This window comes from Siniperca chuatsi, linkage group LG24 (genome assembly GCF_020085105.1).
Source record: "Siniperca chuatsi isolate FFG_IHB_CAS linkage group LG24, ASM2008510v1, whole genome shotgun sequence".
Taxonomy (NCBI): domain Eukaryota; kingdom Metazoa; phylum Chordata; class Actinopteri; order Centrarchiformes; family Sinipercidae; genus Siniperca; species Siniperca chuatsi.
This window is the reverse complement of record NC_058065.1, coordinates 232769-250268: the sequence shown is the minus strand read 5'-3', so window position 1 is coordinate 250268 and position 17500 is coordinate 232769. Positions and strand designations below refer to the sequence as shown.

Sequence of the window (17500 nt, the reverse complement as noted above, 5' to 3'; positions counted from 1 at the left end):
GATCTTAGAGGTCAGGTGGGACGGTCTAGGGGCATATGGTTGATGGATGGCAGGTCTGCAGAGTTCCTCAGAAATGCTTGGTGGGCTGGGGAAGTGAGAAGGGGCTGGAGACAGAAACAGAGGGCAAGGGCCCGGCGTGAGATGCTGGACGGTCCAGGACCGGAGGACTCCTGCAGCGGGTGATTAAAACCCACCCAGAACATCAGTGGTTCCCACCTACAGGCGTCAGTGATGTCCTTTGAGATGAGCTGCAGGAGCCCAGGACACTCAAGGCCGTTTGTTTCACTGTGTTGTGAAAGACAAAAAGCTTGAACCCTGATCTATGGAGCCATAAAGTCCAATAGAGAGGCAGCACTATTGTTCAACATGAAGCTTTACTTTAAGTCACATGTGATCCAAAGTCAGCAGCCGAACATCACGCATCAAATCTTTTCTTCCCTCATAAAAACACAAAACTTCCTGAATCCATGAAGGGTGAAGAATCAGATCTATGGGTTGTATCTGGTGGAGCCAAGCTGCCTCAGCGATTGATCAGATATTGATTGGGAATTCCCAAGCGGCTTCCGATTCAAAGTTCTGGGAAGGAGCAGGGCATGGTGCGAAGGTCCGCTTTGCGGCTGTGAACAGAAACATCTGAGCTCTCAGCACAGACTGAGATTTACCCCAAAGAGTCATCAATACATTGGTTTGTACAGTGAGAGCGCCTCGGCTCTCGGCCGTACTTATGGAGACACCTGAACGCATCGATCTGGCCTCCTGAATGGAAGTAAGATCCAGAGACACCTGAAGACAAAAACAAACACATTACGGAAGACTTCAAGTGACGGGAGATAATGTCACGGGATGTCATCGTTGTTTATCTGTAAAAATCCCAAAAATGTTGCTCATATTTGACTTCTAGAAACAGAACAAAAGAAGTACATTTAACCAAATCAGCCGCCCTTAACTTTTCTCTCTTTCATTGTTTCTTCTGAGCTGAATGTTTCAGTGTGAATCTGCACAGCGATGGAGCCTGAACCTGCAGCATGGAGGCCACCATGGCGTCAAACGGTCTGATAGCTCTGCTGCAGAGAACTCAAATAAAGGACTCCACTACCACCTCACAATACATTTCCACTGTTCCGACCCAATAGCCCTAAAACTGCTGTTGTTTATGTAATAATCGTATTGTACGTGCTGAAAGCACAAATAATCATTATTGCTTCCAGTTAACAGACAAAGCTCTTCAGCTGGTGTCTTCCACTTCCACATACAAACTGAGTTTTGTAACAACAGTCACAGTCTCTGAGGTGAAACCAGAAGGAAGTATTTATTTCTCAACACATTAGAAAGCAAAGGTGGCTGCTTGCTTCCTTCCTCACCTCCATCTGTAACAACTGTGTGTAAATATACATGTAGCTCTGCACCACATACAGAGAGGAAGCAAATACGATAAATAGTCCACACAAGAGATTTACTTCAACAAATATAACTTTATTAAAACTAACAGTAAACAAAAGCAACAGGGTGCAGGTCAGCAGCATCAGCAGTGAAAGCAGTGGATGTGTTAATGTCTGATGTGTTATGGAGGTGCTGATGATTGGAAACCAAAACAAGATGATGCAGGGTGGGATGTCATCAGCTGTCAGCAAGTGACAGCCTGCAAGACGGCGTGAGGCGTCGCAGCGCTAGGCTATCCCCTGCAGAGAAAAAGTGAAATGATAAACTTCTCTGATTTATTTTACAGCCGGTCTTCATCCAGGACTCCTTTGTGTTGTGTCTTTCAGTCATTTATATATTTTTAAATATATATTACATTTGTTTAATTATTAAAGATATTCATTATACCGTTACCGTCTCTTATATCAAGCAAAATATCATCCATCAACATCATCTTGTTACTGCTCAATGTTAATGTCTATGATAGATAATATTAATAATAACAATAATGTCTAATTATAATAATAATGAAAATACTCATAATATTACTAAAACCTTGTATTAAAATGTGTATAATAATAAATGAATACATAATTAGGATGAGTGTGTCAGATTGGTAATAGTTGAAAGAGGTCTGATCTGGAGTGTTGTGGTTCCAATATACAGTTGTAATGAGGTCAAAAATATTCCTCGGAGAATGTAGTCTGTCACCTTATTTTTTCCAATACGTTATGTGAATAGTGTTTGGAATTTCCAGTTGAAGAAGACAGTTTTTTCCGATGGCTAAGGCCACGAGGAGCTTCCTTTGTTAGTTATTTCTGGGACAGAGCTGATAGATCACCCAGAGACAGAAGTAAGGGGTAATGGGGCGCGGCAGCCCAGGAGCGAGACAGGGATTCAGTGACGTCTTTCAAAGTGTTTAATGGCGGGCGATTGCCATGTGGCGTGAATATATGTGTCCGGACAGTGTAGTGTGTTCTATGAAGAGTGTATACTGTATGAGCTGAAGGTTGGCATTTTTAGTCATGGAATGAATATTTTTACAGATTTGAGTCCAGAAGTCGGTATCAGGAGCAATCGAAAGGGTCTTCTTCCCATTTGATTGTTGGTAAAGTTCTGGTTTATTTGAATTAGTTATAATTTTGTATATTTTGGGAGGATATATTAACTAAATCTGCTAATGCGGAAGGAAGGTGAAGATCTGATGGTTCTATTGTTGATTTTGGATAAAACAGCTGATTTGAGTTGCAGATAATTCAAGAACTGATTGCTCAAATACCGTACTCCTGGACTAAGCAGGAAAGTGGAAACAAAGTTGTTAGACTGAAAAAATGTGATGAATATGTGTGATGCCCTTTTCTGCCCATTTATGGAAAGCGAGTGTTTTTTTGTTGCTTGTGAAATCAGGTGTTGTTCCAGAGTGGGGTGAGTTTTAGATGGGGCCTGATTGGAGTTCGTGGATTTGATGATACTTCACCAGGCCGTCAGAGCAGAGGCTATTGTCAATGCTTGGAAGCATGGGTGATGTTTGATGGACTGACTGAGAAACGGGATGTCTGATATGTTGCAGATTTTTTCACAGAGTGATTGTTCCATGTCTAGCCATATAATGTCTGACTGAGTGGGGCGGTCCATTTATATATGTATTGAAATTGGTTTGCTAGTGAGGAATGGTAAAAATGTGCTTAGCCTAAATCCTCCTAAAGAATTTGTGCTTAATTTTATCCGTGGTGGTTTTATTTTTCCAGTAGAATCGGGTAGCGATGGAGTCTAAAGATTTGAACCAGAGTGAGAAGGTTGGGTTGGGATCATTGAGAATAAGTAGTTTATTTTTGGAAGTACTGTCATTTTTTGATTGAAACTATTACTGCCCTGGATGGAAAGCGGGACGTTGTGCCAGCGGTGAAGGGTCTTCTTCTAATGTTTTCAGTAAAGAGAGTGAAGTTGAGTCCCAGTCAGCTCTGACGGTCTGGAGGAAACCTAATGCCTAGAAAGCTCAGTGATGGCCTGTGCATGGAGGAGGAATGGGTGATGCCTGGGCTCACCACATCCAATTTGGTTTGATGTAGTGGAAGAATTGAAGATTTATTCCAGTTTATTGCATAATCTGATATTGTAGAGTATAAATCAATGGTTTTAGCTATTTCTTGCAGAGATGATTGAGGATTTTTGCATAATGGTTTGCAGTTGTTACTTTTTCTCTGTTCCTTTTTAATCTGATTGGCCAAATATTTGGCTGGATTTGTTGCTATGATGGTCAGTTTCTTGAAATCTGGGTTAGAAATTGAGCTTTTTTTATTGATAATTTCGTTTGCTTGGGAATTTTTGTTTTCTTAATTCATTATATATTAACTTCTGATGGGTTATTTGCATGTATAATATTTCATGTTCTTTTATTTTCTAGTCTGAAATTTCTTTTTATGGACGAGAGAATGAAATGGTTTTTACCTCATTAGTACTAGCTTTGCCTGTTTCCCAAAGTAATAAAGCTGATAACTTTGGTGAGTCGTTTATTTCTAGGAAGGATGTCCGCTCTCTTTAAGATAACTGTCAAACTCTGGGTCTGTAAGGAGTGATGTGTTAAGCGCCATCTACTGATGTGTTTTATGGAAGTAGCTGGATTCCATATAGATATGTTACTGGAGCACGGTCACTGATGCTGATGGGCATGGATTTTATGCCCAGACATATGTTGGTATGATTGAATTGCTGGTTGGGAAAAAGTCTATGCAGAGTAGCTCTGATGACCTGTGAGGTAAAATGTATATTCTCTGTCAGTTGGATGCTGTGTACTCCAACCATAAGCCAAGGCCAAAATCTCTCATGGACTGTGTTATTGTGTCAGTGGATTGGTCAATGGTGATGTAGAAAATCGCCTCCTATATAATTACGGCCGTTGAAAAAATTTGAAATGGAAGAAAGCAAAGTGTGGAAAAAGACAGGTTATCTAATTTGAACGTAAAATGTTATTATTAATTGTTATGTTTATGATAATAAAAGCGTCCTTCTGGGTCTGCAAATAGTTGTGTTATGAACAAATTGAATTGTTTTTGCTTATCAAGATACACCTTTGTTTTGAATTATGAGTGGCTGAAAATGAGTGAGTGAATTGTGCTGGGTCTTGGGTGTTTTGAAACCCTAAGCATTTTGCAGCAAGCAAACGCAGAATAAAACAAAAAACAACACAGTTTGAAAAAACAAAAGCACAGGGGACTGGGGTGCATGCTTGTATAGCATGCTAATTCCAGTCGGTCTTTGTGCTTCCAGACCAGGCTCACCTGCCTGCCTGCTCTCACCTGACACTCCCACATGTCTCCAGCAAGCCACAATGGATTCATCCACCCGTCAGCCTGCCTCAGTCTCCCACCCAGCCACTGCCACTCCCGACTCCTCGGCTCCCTCAACCCTCTCCATCTCCATTCCCGCTTTGCCCTTTACAATAACTGCCTTTACATCACCAGTTTTGTCTCTGAGTCTTTCTTCTGTAGTACCAAATCTGCAAATCCTAACGAAACACTTTCAACACAACTTTGCTTCTGCAGTGATTCTGTGCTTTAAAAGCTTACGTTTCCCCATAACTACTCAGAACCGCTGTGTTTCCTCTGCAGCGTCGACCTTCAGGGGTTTGTCTTGTTTTTCAGAGAGTGAGATCAGTGTAGTGTTTAGATGAGTGATAACAATGTTGGAGTGTTAACAGTCTGATGACTCTAACCTTGTTGTCCATGCCAACCTCCCAACTTCGCCTTCACTCTTCATCAGTGTGATGATGCTGCCCTCTGCTGGACTGGAAGAACTCAACAATCTGAACATTTTCATAAAGGTGTAGGCTGCACAAAGAACTTTAGGGCACATTCACTAAATGTAAAGAGGCAGGTTGTCAGGCTGTGATACATATTGGTAGGGTGGACGGCTGACAGAGTAACATCGCTGACTATGACATGACACATCCATACACACACACACACTCTACACTCACTGAAACACGCACTCACACACACACTCACACACTCAGACACTCAAACTCACACACACACACTCACACTCACCACACACACACTCCACACACTCAAACACTCAAACACACACACTCACACACACACACACACACACACTCACACACACACTCACACACACCTCACACACTCACACACACACACACATCAAACTCACACACACACACACTCACACACATACACACACTCACGCTCTCACGCACGCACGCTCCCACTCGCACACGTACGCACGTCACTTTGCACCGCACACGCACGCACGCTCCGCACGCACACTCGATTACACTCACGCTCCACCCGCGCTGGCGGCGCGCACGCATCATCGCGCACGTACCCGCGCGTGCTGCGCGCACGCGCGCATCGCACACGCACGCGCGCGCGCGTGCTGCTGGGCCTCATGCGTATCGTGCCGCATAGCGTTGCGCACGCGCGCACGCGCACACTCGCATCGCGCCACGTACGCACGTACACACTGCACCTCGCGCACGCGTCGCACCTTGCACTCACACCGCACGTACGCTCTCCGCGCGCATCTCACGCACTGCCCGCGCACTCACACGCGCGCGTACCGCGCACGCACACCGCACTCTCACGCGCGCACGCGCATCATCGCTCTCTTGCTCCGCGCGCGCCATCTCACACTCTCCCACCTCGCGCACACTGAAACACGCGCTGAGACACACGCACACGCATGCACGCACTCGAAACCTAGACACGCACAAAAAACACCACGAGTCACGCACACACCTGCACACGCACACTCTCCTGCACTCACAAAGCACGCACCTCATACTCGCGCACGCACGCACACACACACGCTCGCACACACACGCACACACGCGCACACGCATCGCACTCAGTTGCGCATGCGCTGCACTCTTTACGCACGCTCTCATCCACATCTACACAATCTGTGCATTTACATCATTAACATTGTGTGATAATATGTAAATGTCCCTAACAGGTGGAGTACCTTCACAGTCCACGCCTCTGAACAATCCGCCAGAATTATTATTATTTCAGAGCCTGAGATTGGCCGACATGTTTTCACGACAGTTAAGCGAGTCGCTGTTTGTAGAAAAGGCCGGAACACACTCTGACCAATCAGAGTCAAGAGTCAGCCAGGCCGGGCCCTCCCACTCATCACCTGCGCCAGGTAGCTGAAGAGAAGGACGGCAGCAGCTGTGAAAGGCTGTTTACTCTTCTGTTTCCCCGTTTTCTGACTGGTTGAAGTTCAGTGTGCAGCCCAAAACGTAAGTCCTACTTATTCCGTAGCTGTCCCGGGTCTAATGCCTGGCTATCTGGATTATGTTAGCATGCCGTCTATGCCAGTTCTACCTCAGCCTTTATGAATGGAAATGAAGGGAACTCTTGTTTATATTGTTCTGTACGCTGGCGGCCACAACAGCTTCGGTAAATAATGCTAGTGGTAACATTGATGGTCAAATGCAGATCTGTTGCCTGTAGAGCAATGTAAATTCTACGTACACTGATAGACTGCGGCCTGTGTAATTGTGTAATTATACTGATGCCTATTAATGTACTTTCTTTATTATTTGCTTATATTTCAGAACCACATTCAACTTCATGTTCAATTTGTCATTCATCAGGTTTCTCAACAAACATTCCTGGATCGTCAGACATCTCTGGTTAAGTACTGACCGGACTCCCTGCAGCGGGCCAGTTCCCAGTTAACCAGATTTTTAGTGTTTTTATACTATTATTATATAATGCAACATCATTAAAAATCAAAATGTTTTGACTAAACAAACCAACGTAGCTTTAATCGTTTATGTTCTCCTCATATCCCATATGTGACTGTGCATCATGTGTTATCTTTATCTTCTCTCTGAGTTCGTTATCAGTGTAAATATGGTGAATAAATTACCATATATCTGGGAGAAGTCGTCATGACTCTTTCGTGTGTAAATCTTTTAATATCAAAGTCCCAGAAGTTCCCAAGAACTAGAAGAGCGACTCAGTGTCTGCAAATTTCATATATTATTATTTCATATACTAAATTACATACAATTGTTCTACACTGATAAAGGAACAGTTCAACATTTTGAGAAATACACTTGAATGTATCATCTTAAAGTCCTGTCCTGTGGTCGTCAGGTTTAAATAGATAAAAAAAAGTTCTGACAAAACTAAAGGGGACCGAGCGTTTGCAGTCAGGCCCCGAGGATCTGGAACAGCCGGCCAGAGGAAATCAGGTCGGCTGAGTCAGTGATCTCTTTTAGGTCCCTTCTTATAACATACGTTAATCAGAGAGCCTTTCCTGATTTTACTAGTTTTCATTTTCTTTAAACTGTCTTTTACTTAATTAAAGATGTTTTTCTTGTTTTTATGTTTTCTTTTAAAACCAGATGGTTTTATCTGACCTGAGAGTTTCCAGTGTACAGTGCGGACTCTCCAGTCCAGCAGAGAGCAGCTTCAATCCTGAATCCTGCAGGTTGTTGTTACTCAGGTCCAGATCTCTCAGACTCGAGGACTGGGAGCTGAGAACTGAGGACAGAGCTTCACAGCTTCTCTCTGAGAGGTTACAGCCACTCAGTCTGAAGAGGAAATAAGCAGAAAAAGAGAAAATAGTTCCCTTTGAATCAAAAACAGCACATTTAACGCATTCTGAAATGAACAACATTTCCACACACTTACAGAGCTTTTTTGGAGGCTTTGACCACTGGCAGCAGCCTCAGGAGAGCCTCCTCTGAAGCTGAGTATTTCTTCAGGTCAAACACGTCCAGATCTTTTTCTGATGACAGTAAGATGAAGACCAGAGCTGACCACTGAGCAGGAGACAGTTTGTCTGTGGAGAGGCTACCAGATCTTAAGTACTGTTGGATCTCTTCCACTAAAGAACGGTCCTTTAGCTCATTGAGACAGTGGAACAGATTGATGCTTCTTTCTGGAGGGGGGTTCTCCTCAATCTTCTTCTTGATGTACTGGACTGTTTCCTGATCGGTCTGTGAACCACTTCCTGTCTGTGTCAGCAGGCCTCGTAGGAGAGTCTGATTGGTCTGCAGTGAAAGTCCCAGGAGGAATCGGAGGAACAAATCCAGGTGTCCATTTGGACTCTGTAAGGCCTGGTCCACAGCACTCTGGTAGAACTGTGTCTCTGCAGATTCATCTTTTCTTGTTTCAGACTTCTGGGGAGTTGTTTGCTCTTCTGACAGCAGATTGACACCAGAGTTGATGAACATCAGATTGACATGAAGAGCAGCCAGAAACTCCTGAACGCTCAGATGGACGAAGCAGAACACCTTGTCCTGGTACAGTCCTCTCTCCTCTCTAAAGATCTGTGTGAACACTCCTGAGTACACTGAGGCTGCTCTGATATCGATGCCACACTCTGTCAGGTCTGATTCATAGAAGATCAGGTTGCCTTTCTGCAGCTGCTCAAAAGCCAGTTTTCCCAGAGACTCAATCATCTTCCTGCTCTCTGGATTCCAGTGTGGATCTGTCTCAGCTCCTCCATCATACTTGATGTTCTTCAGTTTGGACTGAACCACCAGGAAGTGGATGTACATCTCAGTCAGGGTCCTGGGCAGCTCTCCTCCCTCTCTGGTCTTCAACACGTCCTCCAGAACTGTAGCAGTGATCCAGCAGAAGACTGGGATGTGGCACATGATGTGGAGGCTTCGTGATGTCTTGATGTGGGAGATGATTCTGCTGGCCTGCTTCTCATCTGTGAATCTCTTCCTGAAGTACTCCTCCTTGTGTTCGTCATTAAATCCTCTGACCTCTGTCGCCATGTCAACACACACAGGAGGGATCTGATTGGCTGCTGCAGGTCGTGTGGTTATCCAGAGGCGAGCAGAGGGAAGCAGTTTCCCCCTGATGAGGTTTGTCAGCAGCACGTCCACTGAGGTGGACTCTGTAACATCAGTCAGTATCTCATTGTTGTGGAAGTCCAGAGGAAGTCGACACTCATCCAGGCCGTCGAAGATGAACACAACCTGGAACTCTTCAAACCTGCAGATTCCTGCTTCTTTGGTTTCAGTAAAGAAGTGATGAACAAGTTCCACCAAGCTGTACTTTTTCTGTTTCAGCACATTCAGCTCTCTGAAAGTGAATGGAAATATGAAGTGTATGTCCTGGTTGGCTTTGTCTTCAGCCCAGTCCAGAGTGAACTTCTGTGTTAAGACTGTTTTCCCAATGCCAGCCACTCCCTTTGTCATCACTGTTCTGATTGGTTCCTCACTTCCAGGTGAGGGTTTAAAGATGTCTTCTTGTCTGATTGTTGTTTTTGGTCTGTCTGGTTTCCTGGATGCTGTTTCAATCTGTCTGACCTCATGTTCATCGTTGACCTCTGCAGTCCCTCCCTCTGTGATGTAGAGCTCTGTGTAGATCTGGTTCAGAAGGGTTGGGTTTCCTGCTTTAGCGATCCCCTCAAACACACACTGGAACTTCTCCTTTAGGTTAGATTTGAGGTTAAGCTGGAAGTGCAGTGTGATCTTCAGAAATGCCTCTCTGCTGCTCCTCCTCTGCTCTTCCTCCTCACCGTCCAACACCTCCTCATCCTCCCTCTGACTCTCTAAGCATTCTGGGTAATCTGAACTCAGAACCTTCTGCATCTTCTTCAGCTCGTTCTTCACAAAAGTGACAATGTTCTCCTCCAGCAGCTGGAACAGAATATTATATGAATGAAACAATCAAACTAAAATCATGGAACCAAACATCAGATCCATGTTGGACAGACTGACAATCCACTGGTCTGAAAAGTGCAGCGTGGAGATTATTGTGACCAGAAGAGATGTAAAAGTAGTTGTTGTACTTGTACAGACCATAAATATGGAGTCCAGGTGTGTTTGATGCTGCTGGGCAGACTGACCACTGGGAACCTCTGAGCTCTCCTGGTCGACTCTGTGGAGGAATCATGAAGAATTAGCTCACATGATGTCTGTCCACACAGAGACAAACACAAGCTGAAGGTCCGTTGAGTTAAAGTGTTGATTACAACATTGAATCAGACGGTTTCCCCTGACATTAAAGTGTTGGTCATTGTTAGGTTGAACATCGGTCAATCCATGTTGAAGTTGCATGTGTTATAGTTTAGAGTATGTTTATTTACAATATCTCAATTGGAAGGGTTAGGAATGACATGTTATGAGGTAACGTAAAGAGTTTCCAGATGTGTCTTTGTTGTCCAGGAAAGTAAGATAAATATATTTTGAAGGTAACCAAGAAGGGCCCCAACTAAGGTTAAAGGTCAGTGTCTAGAATGGTGTATATATACATTCAGCTTTTCTTGGATCTGTGAGTATTCCTTGTACGACTCCTCAGCTGATATTAAATCTCGCCTGATTGAAGATCGACTCGTGACTCTGTGTGTGAGTGACTAAAACTTGACTCTCCCTCAGTGTACACTGCTAACATCACCTGAGCAAAGGCCCTCCAGTGTTGCTGCTCAGTGTCTGGTTGTATCAGACTGGTTGTACTGGGCAGCTCCCACTGGGAATGTGTTTGACTGTGTGAGTGTGAGGCAGCTGCTGCTGAAAGAGAACATTGGTGCTCAGAGAACTTCCATATAAGTCAGTAAAGGTTTAAAAACTGGAGATCTTTTGTCCGGCCATCCAGCAGAACTGTTTTCCACCACTGAAACACAACGTTTCTTAAAGGCTCTGCAGAGTGAATCAATGTAGAAACAGTTCTCTCATGTTGTAGGAAACAAAGCAAACTGAGCTGCTGTCTGATTGCCAGCACTCAGACATCTGAGTTCTTCCATCAGCAGCATCAATAAGAAAGCAGCTGTGTTTCCTCAGACTCTCTGCGATGGTTATAGTTGCTATGGTTGATGATCTAAGGCTTCAGGTTCCCGTAGGAAAGGTCTGTCTGACGGCAAGGTAAGGCGGTGAAAATATTCTAAATACAGCGTACACTTAAACTGATATTTATTTAGGTGGGTTTTCTTTTAGGGGGCTGAAATCCGTTTAGTTTCGGCTCCCGTCCACAGCAGTGCATTGCTTAGCTCCCGTGCTGGTCCTGTCTGCTTCTCCTAACTGTCCACTGTATGTATTTATAAGGGGAAACCCACAGAGACCACTGTACCTACTGTGTTTACAACTGAAGCAACATTAGAGAAACAAAGAACTAATATGACATAAACAATGTGTCGGCCTACAAGTGACGGAAAACATTCATGAATAGAAATAATAAAGCAAATCTCGTACAACCCTGTGTTGTAAAAATGATAAATACAACTACCTTATTCCTAATGTTAATTACTATTAATATCATTATGAGTGTATATATATATATATATTACCTATTTTGCGTGAATAGGACTTCTGCATATTTTTGCCGTGGTATCGAATGTCGTTCTTTATACTAGTTTTGTTTTGAAGTTTTGAATTCTTGTATCAACAACATGAGGAGGGAAATAAGAAGCTGGTCTCCCATAGATCCTGTTCAACAGGGATGGAAAATCACTTTTTAGTCTTCAGACTCAGAAGCTGCTGGAGAAACTAGCAGCTATCAGCAAGAAAAGGATCAACACACCAAAGTTCAATAAAACATGAAGCTGAATGATTTCAGTCTGTGTATCATCGCTTCATTTTCCTATAAAATATTGGACCAAAGCAGGACTAAATGTCCTGATCTCTGAGCAGATTTTACTGTTACTGACAGATAACAAACTGAACTGTGGGGTCCGTCAGCAGCAGCTTACACTGTTGGCCTGTATTCTAACGTTTGCATTACTAGACTCTCCACAAATATCCTGACTGTTATTTACAGACTTTGGTAGGTGAAGCTTTTTAGACAAAATTCAAAGAGCAGTTTCAGACTAAAGACACTTTGGAAGATCCCCACTTGATTTGTGTAAGTCAGACTGCTGAAGCCTCATATTATCCTCAGCTGAACTTTACAATGTGTTTTTCCACAGAACCAGGACTGTGGATTCTGTCCTCCACCACTTCCACTGAAATCACATGAGGAAGAGATCTGTTCAGGGGCCAGTGTGCACAGGAGGACCAGTTCCAGCCACCAACAACTCTTTTTCAGGTCAGTGTACATGTGGGCACGTCCAGTGTTGTTTAGGGACAGACTGGAAAACACGTGAACCTGTCCTTTAATACTAATCTTCCTCTGACCTTCATCATCATCACTCTAGGAGAACAGGAACATTATAAGGACAACTGGTCAGACTGGACTTAATGAGGACAAACATCAGCAGTGAGCAACATGAGGAGGGAAATATGAACATTTTAGGTCAGACTGTCCAACACTTTGAATGCTGACAACTACTTACTGTCTGTCAGAGACATGTCCTCGTTTAAAATCAATGAGGCGACCCATTGAGTAGTCACTCTTGAAGGACACACAGCTGGGCTCAGGTCCAGGTCCAGGTCCAGGTCCAGCAGAGTCTGGTCTCTGCTGCTCTGGCCTTGAACACAACACACACAGAGCTTTGAGTGTGAATAATGATGGTGCAGTGATCTGAGTGCTGAGCTCTGACATGGAGAAGAGTCATGGACAGTTAGAGATCCTCATCTCACCTCTGAGCTCTGGTCTGGCTGCCATGTTCCCCACACAGACTGGTTTTAGAGGGAGGGGCTCCCTCCTCTCTGTCCTCACACTGATTCATGCTGCTGAACTCACATCCACATCAGCTCACACACACTTTGATCTGGAGAGGAAACACAAATCCTTCATCTGCACATCAACTGAAATCCTCCTTTCCATCATTTCTCCTGTAAGAAGATCAGCTGCTCCTCCAGTGATTGGCTGTTACTTTCTGTTTCATATCAGTGTCAGCTGAATGCAGTCAGACAGCAGTGAGGCAGAGGAAGCTGCCATCAGCTGCTGGACTTCTACTATCAGGCCACTAGATGGCGTCATGAAGCTGCAGTGAAGTGCAGATTTAAAATATTGTGAATATTTGTTCAGACCTGTTCTGTGTGTGCAGTGTGGAGGAGCTACAGCTGTATTGTATTGTGCCATCCTGTGTTGTATAAAGACAATAAAGCTGAACCTTCAACCTCGATAAGGAGCCCAAAGTCCACAGAGGCGAAGCTGAACTTCAGACAAACTAATGTGGCAGCAACTAATATTCTACTTCATCTCTGAGACCAAAGTGTATCTGAACGGCTGCTGTCACTGTTATATTATTACTTTATTATTGTGTCACTGATGTGTAACTACAACTCTGTGTTGTAGCTGGCTGAGGTGGAGCCACTTTGAACTGTTTTATACACTTTGAGGAAGTTGAATGTTTAATAGTGAATCTGAATCTGAAAAGTAACAACACGCAGTGAAGTAAACAGTCAAATATAGGCAGATACAGAGCAGAAGTATAAAGCAGCAGAAATATTCAAGGAAAGTACAAGTACTTCAAGATTGTACTGAAATGTACTCAGTTACTTTCAACGACTGGAGGTCACACGCGCACACAGATCCTTCCAAAATAAAAGACTGGCAGGCTCAATGAAGCCCTTCCAGAAAATATTACAACATTCATTTAAAGGAAATCTCTTTGATTTGATTATTGATCATGTTTAAGTTCAAACTGACATCATTTATAATGAATTGATTATTAATTAATCATAGTTTCATAATGTATTTATTTAATAATAATAAAAAACAAGCTGACTTACATACTTAGCTTGTGTTAACGAGTTAAACACTTCAGACGGGTTACATTACCTTCAGCTGCAGCTTCAGAGGAGAAAACTATCTGCGACACGACGTTCAGAGAAAGTCAAACTGAACTTTGAACAGGAAACACCCAGAGAGGCGCGTGACTGTTAAACATTAACTATATCTGTTAATAAGTTGAGATGAAGTCGCTGTTTAATGAGCACATGAAGATAAAAGAGCTGGGAGCTGAGGACATGCTCACTTGAAAGCAGCTTTGTGAGTTTTAACTGAGTGTTGGTTACTATGGTAACTTAGTCGGTCAGTTTAAATCTGGTTTTATCAAAGAAAAGTGAAACAGTCCTTTTCTTCAATGTAGATTTTTCCTAAAGAGACTAAAAGCAGTGATTTCTGCTGCAGTCTGACTCTTTGAACTCAACACGTTAAACTTCATATCAGACGACAAACTGGAGTTTTGTGTGAGTTCACGTTGTTAGGCGAGTAGGGAAGCTTCCCAGCATGCAGCAGGAGAAGCAGACTCAGGAGGCCTTCCTCAAGACGAAGTGCACCAGGTTCAGACTCCCGGACTCGGGAGGAAATGAACCTGGTGCAGGTGGAGCTCAGAGAGCAACCTGCTGCTCAGCGTCAGCAGAACCAAGCAGCTGACGGAGATTTTAGGAGCAACAAGACTCACACTGTCTCCATCAGTGGAGCTGAGGTGGAGCAGGTGGACACTTTCAGGCTCCTGGAATCAGCATCACAGAGAACCTGTCGTGGTACTGGTTCAGGATCAGGATCAGGTTCAACACTGTGGGGGTACCTGGGGAATGAGGAGCAGGTGAGCAGGTGGACACTTTCAGGCTCCTGGAATCAGCATCACAGAGAACCTGTCGTGGTAAACCAGGTCCCAGTTCAGGGACTTGTTGGGAAAATGAAGATACAAAAGCTTAGGGGGCAGCAAGTCCAAACAGAAGCAACTGACAATCCAACAGGTGAACAGGAAAAAGTGCAGGCAGCAAGTACAGATTCGGTAAAGGATCAGGTTCAGGTTCAACACTGTGGGGTACCTGGGGAATGAGGAGCAGGTGAGCAGGTGGATGTAGGAGTCAGGTGGGACAGTCTGGGGGCATCTGGTTGATGGATGGCAGGTCTGCAGAGTTCCTCAGAAATGCTTGGTGGGCCTGGGGGAAGTGAGAAGGGGCTGGAGACAGAAACAGAGGGGCAGAACCGGCGTGAGATGTGGACGGTCCAGGACCGGAGGACTCTGCAGCGGGTGATTAAAACCACCCAGAACATCAGTGGTTCCACCTACAGAGCGTCAGTGATGTCGCTGAGATGAGCTGCAGAGCCCAGAGGACACTCAAAGACCGTTTGTTTCACTGTGTTGTAGAAAGACAAAAAAGCTGAACCCTGACGAGGAGCCCAAAGTCCACAGAGGCAGCACGGCTGTTCAACACGAAGCTTTACTTTAAGCCACATGTGATCAAAGTCAGCAGCTGAACCTCACACATCAATCTTTTCTTCCCTCATAAAACACAAACTTCCTGAATCCATGAAGGTGAAGAATCAGATCTGGGTTGTATCTGGTGGAGCTGCTGCCTCAGCGATTGATCAGATATTGATTGGGAATCTCAGCGGCTTCCGATCCAAAGTTCTGGAAGGAGCAGAACATGTGGTGAAGGTCCGCCAGGCTGTGAACAGAAACATCTGAGCCCTCAACACAGACTGAGACGACCCAAAGAGTCACATTGGATTGTACAGTGAGAACGCCTCGGCTCACGGGTTTTTATGGAGACACCTGAACGCATCGTCTGGCTCGAGAATGGAAATAAGATCCAGAGACACCTGAAGACAAAACAAACACATGGAAGACTTCAAGTGATGAGATAATGCGGGATGTCATGCGTTGTTTATCTGTGAAAACCTAAAATGTTGCTCATTTGACTTCTGAACAGAACAAAAGAAATGCATTTAACCAACCAGCGTCCTTAACTTTTCTTCATTGTTTCTTCTGAGCTGAATGTTTCTGTGTGAATCTGCACAGCGATGGAGCCTGAACCTGCAGCATGGAGGGGCGCCGTGGTGTCAAACAGTCTGAGAAGCTCTGCTGTAGAGAACTAAAGGCAGGACGACTACGACCTCAATACTACATTTAATACTCCACCGACACATTAGCCCTAAAACTGGGTTGTTTTATGTACAATCGTACTGTACGTACTGAAAGCACAAACACCAAGTATTGCTTCAGTTAACAGACAAAGCTCTTCAGCTGGTGTCTTCACTTCCACATACAAACTGAGTTTGTAACAACAGTCAGTCTCTGAGGTGAAACCAGAAGGAAAGTATTTCTCAACACATTAGAAAGTAAAGGTGGCTGCTTATTTCCTTCCCCACCTCCATCTGTAACAACTGTGTGTAAATATACATGTAGCTCTGCACCACATACAGGAAGTAACACAGTAAATAGTCCACACAAGAGATTTACTTCAACAAATATAACTTTATTAAAACTAACAGTAAACAAACAACAGGGTGCAGGTCAGCAGCATCAGCAGTGAAAGCAGTGGATGTGTGTCTGATGTGTTATGGAGGTGCTGACGGTGGAAACCAAAACAAGATGATGCAGGGTGGATGTCATCAGCTGTCAGCAAGGACAGCCTGCAAGACGGCGTGAGGGGCGTCGCAACGCGAACATCCCCCCTGCAGAGAAAGTGAAATGATAAACTTCTCTGATTTATTTTACAGCCGGTCTTCATCCAGGACTCCTTTAGTTGTGTCTTCAGTCATTTATATATTTTAAATATATATTACATTTGTTTTAATTATTAAAGATATTCATTATACCGTTACCGTCCTTATATCAAGCAAAATATCATCCCATCAACATCATCTTGTTACTGCTCAATGTGTCTATGATAGATAATATTAATAATAACAATAATGTCTAATTATAATAATAATGAAAATACTCATAATATTACTAAAACCTTGTATAAATGTGTATAATAATAAATGAATACATAATTAGGATGAGTGTGTCAGATTGGTAATAGTTGAAAGAGGTCTGATCTGGAGTGTTGTGGTTCCAATATACAGTTGTAATGAGGTCAAAAATATTCTCGGGAGATGTAGTCTGTGCGCAGATTTTTCCAATGCGTTATGTGAATAGTGTTTCGGGATTTCCAGTTGAAGAAGACAGTTTTTTTCCGATGGCTAAGGCCACGAGGAGCTTCCTTTTGTTAGTTATTTCCTGACAGAGCTGATAGATCACCCAGGAGACAGAGTAAGGGGGGTAATGGGACGCGGCAGCCCAGGAGGCGGGACAGGGATTCAGTGACGTCTTTCCAAAGTGTTTAATGGGCGGGCGGTGCCACGTGGCGTGGATATATGTGTCCGGACAGTGTAGTGTGTTCTATGAAGAGTGTATACTGTATGAGCTGAAGGTTGGCATTTTTAGTCATGGAATAGATATTTTTACAGATTTGAGTCCAGAA

General features: G+C 43.8%; 2 protein-coding genes across 1 annotated transcript in view; one reads left to right on the top strand and one right to left on the bottom strand.

Moving 5' to 3' along the window:
- The window catches only part of LOC122871905 (NACHT, LRR and PYD domains-containing protein 3-like), a 35547-nt gene extending 22076 nt beyond the window's left edge, over positions 1 to 13471 (bottom strand). Inside the window, exons 1-4 of the mRNA XM_044187482.1 lie at positions 12929 to 13471; positions 12682 to 12816; positions 10217 to 10295; positions 8088 to 10054 (exon numbers count right to left, since the gene is read on the bottom strand). Of these exons, the coding sequence (XP_044043417.1) occupies positions 8088 to 10054; positions 10217 to 10295; positions 12682 to 12816; positions 12929 to 13017 (2270 nt within the window). The 5' untranslated portion in view covers positions 13018 to 13471. The remainder of the gene's footprint in view (positions 1 to 8087; positions 10055 to 10216; positions 10296 to 12681; positions 12817 to 12928) is intronic.
- Positions 1 to 17500, top strand: part of LOC122871907 (NLR family CARD domain-containing protein 3-like) — a 752187-nt gene that overhangs the window by 682886 nt on the left and 51801 nt on the right.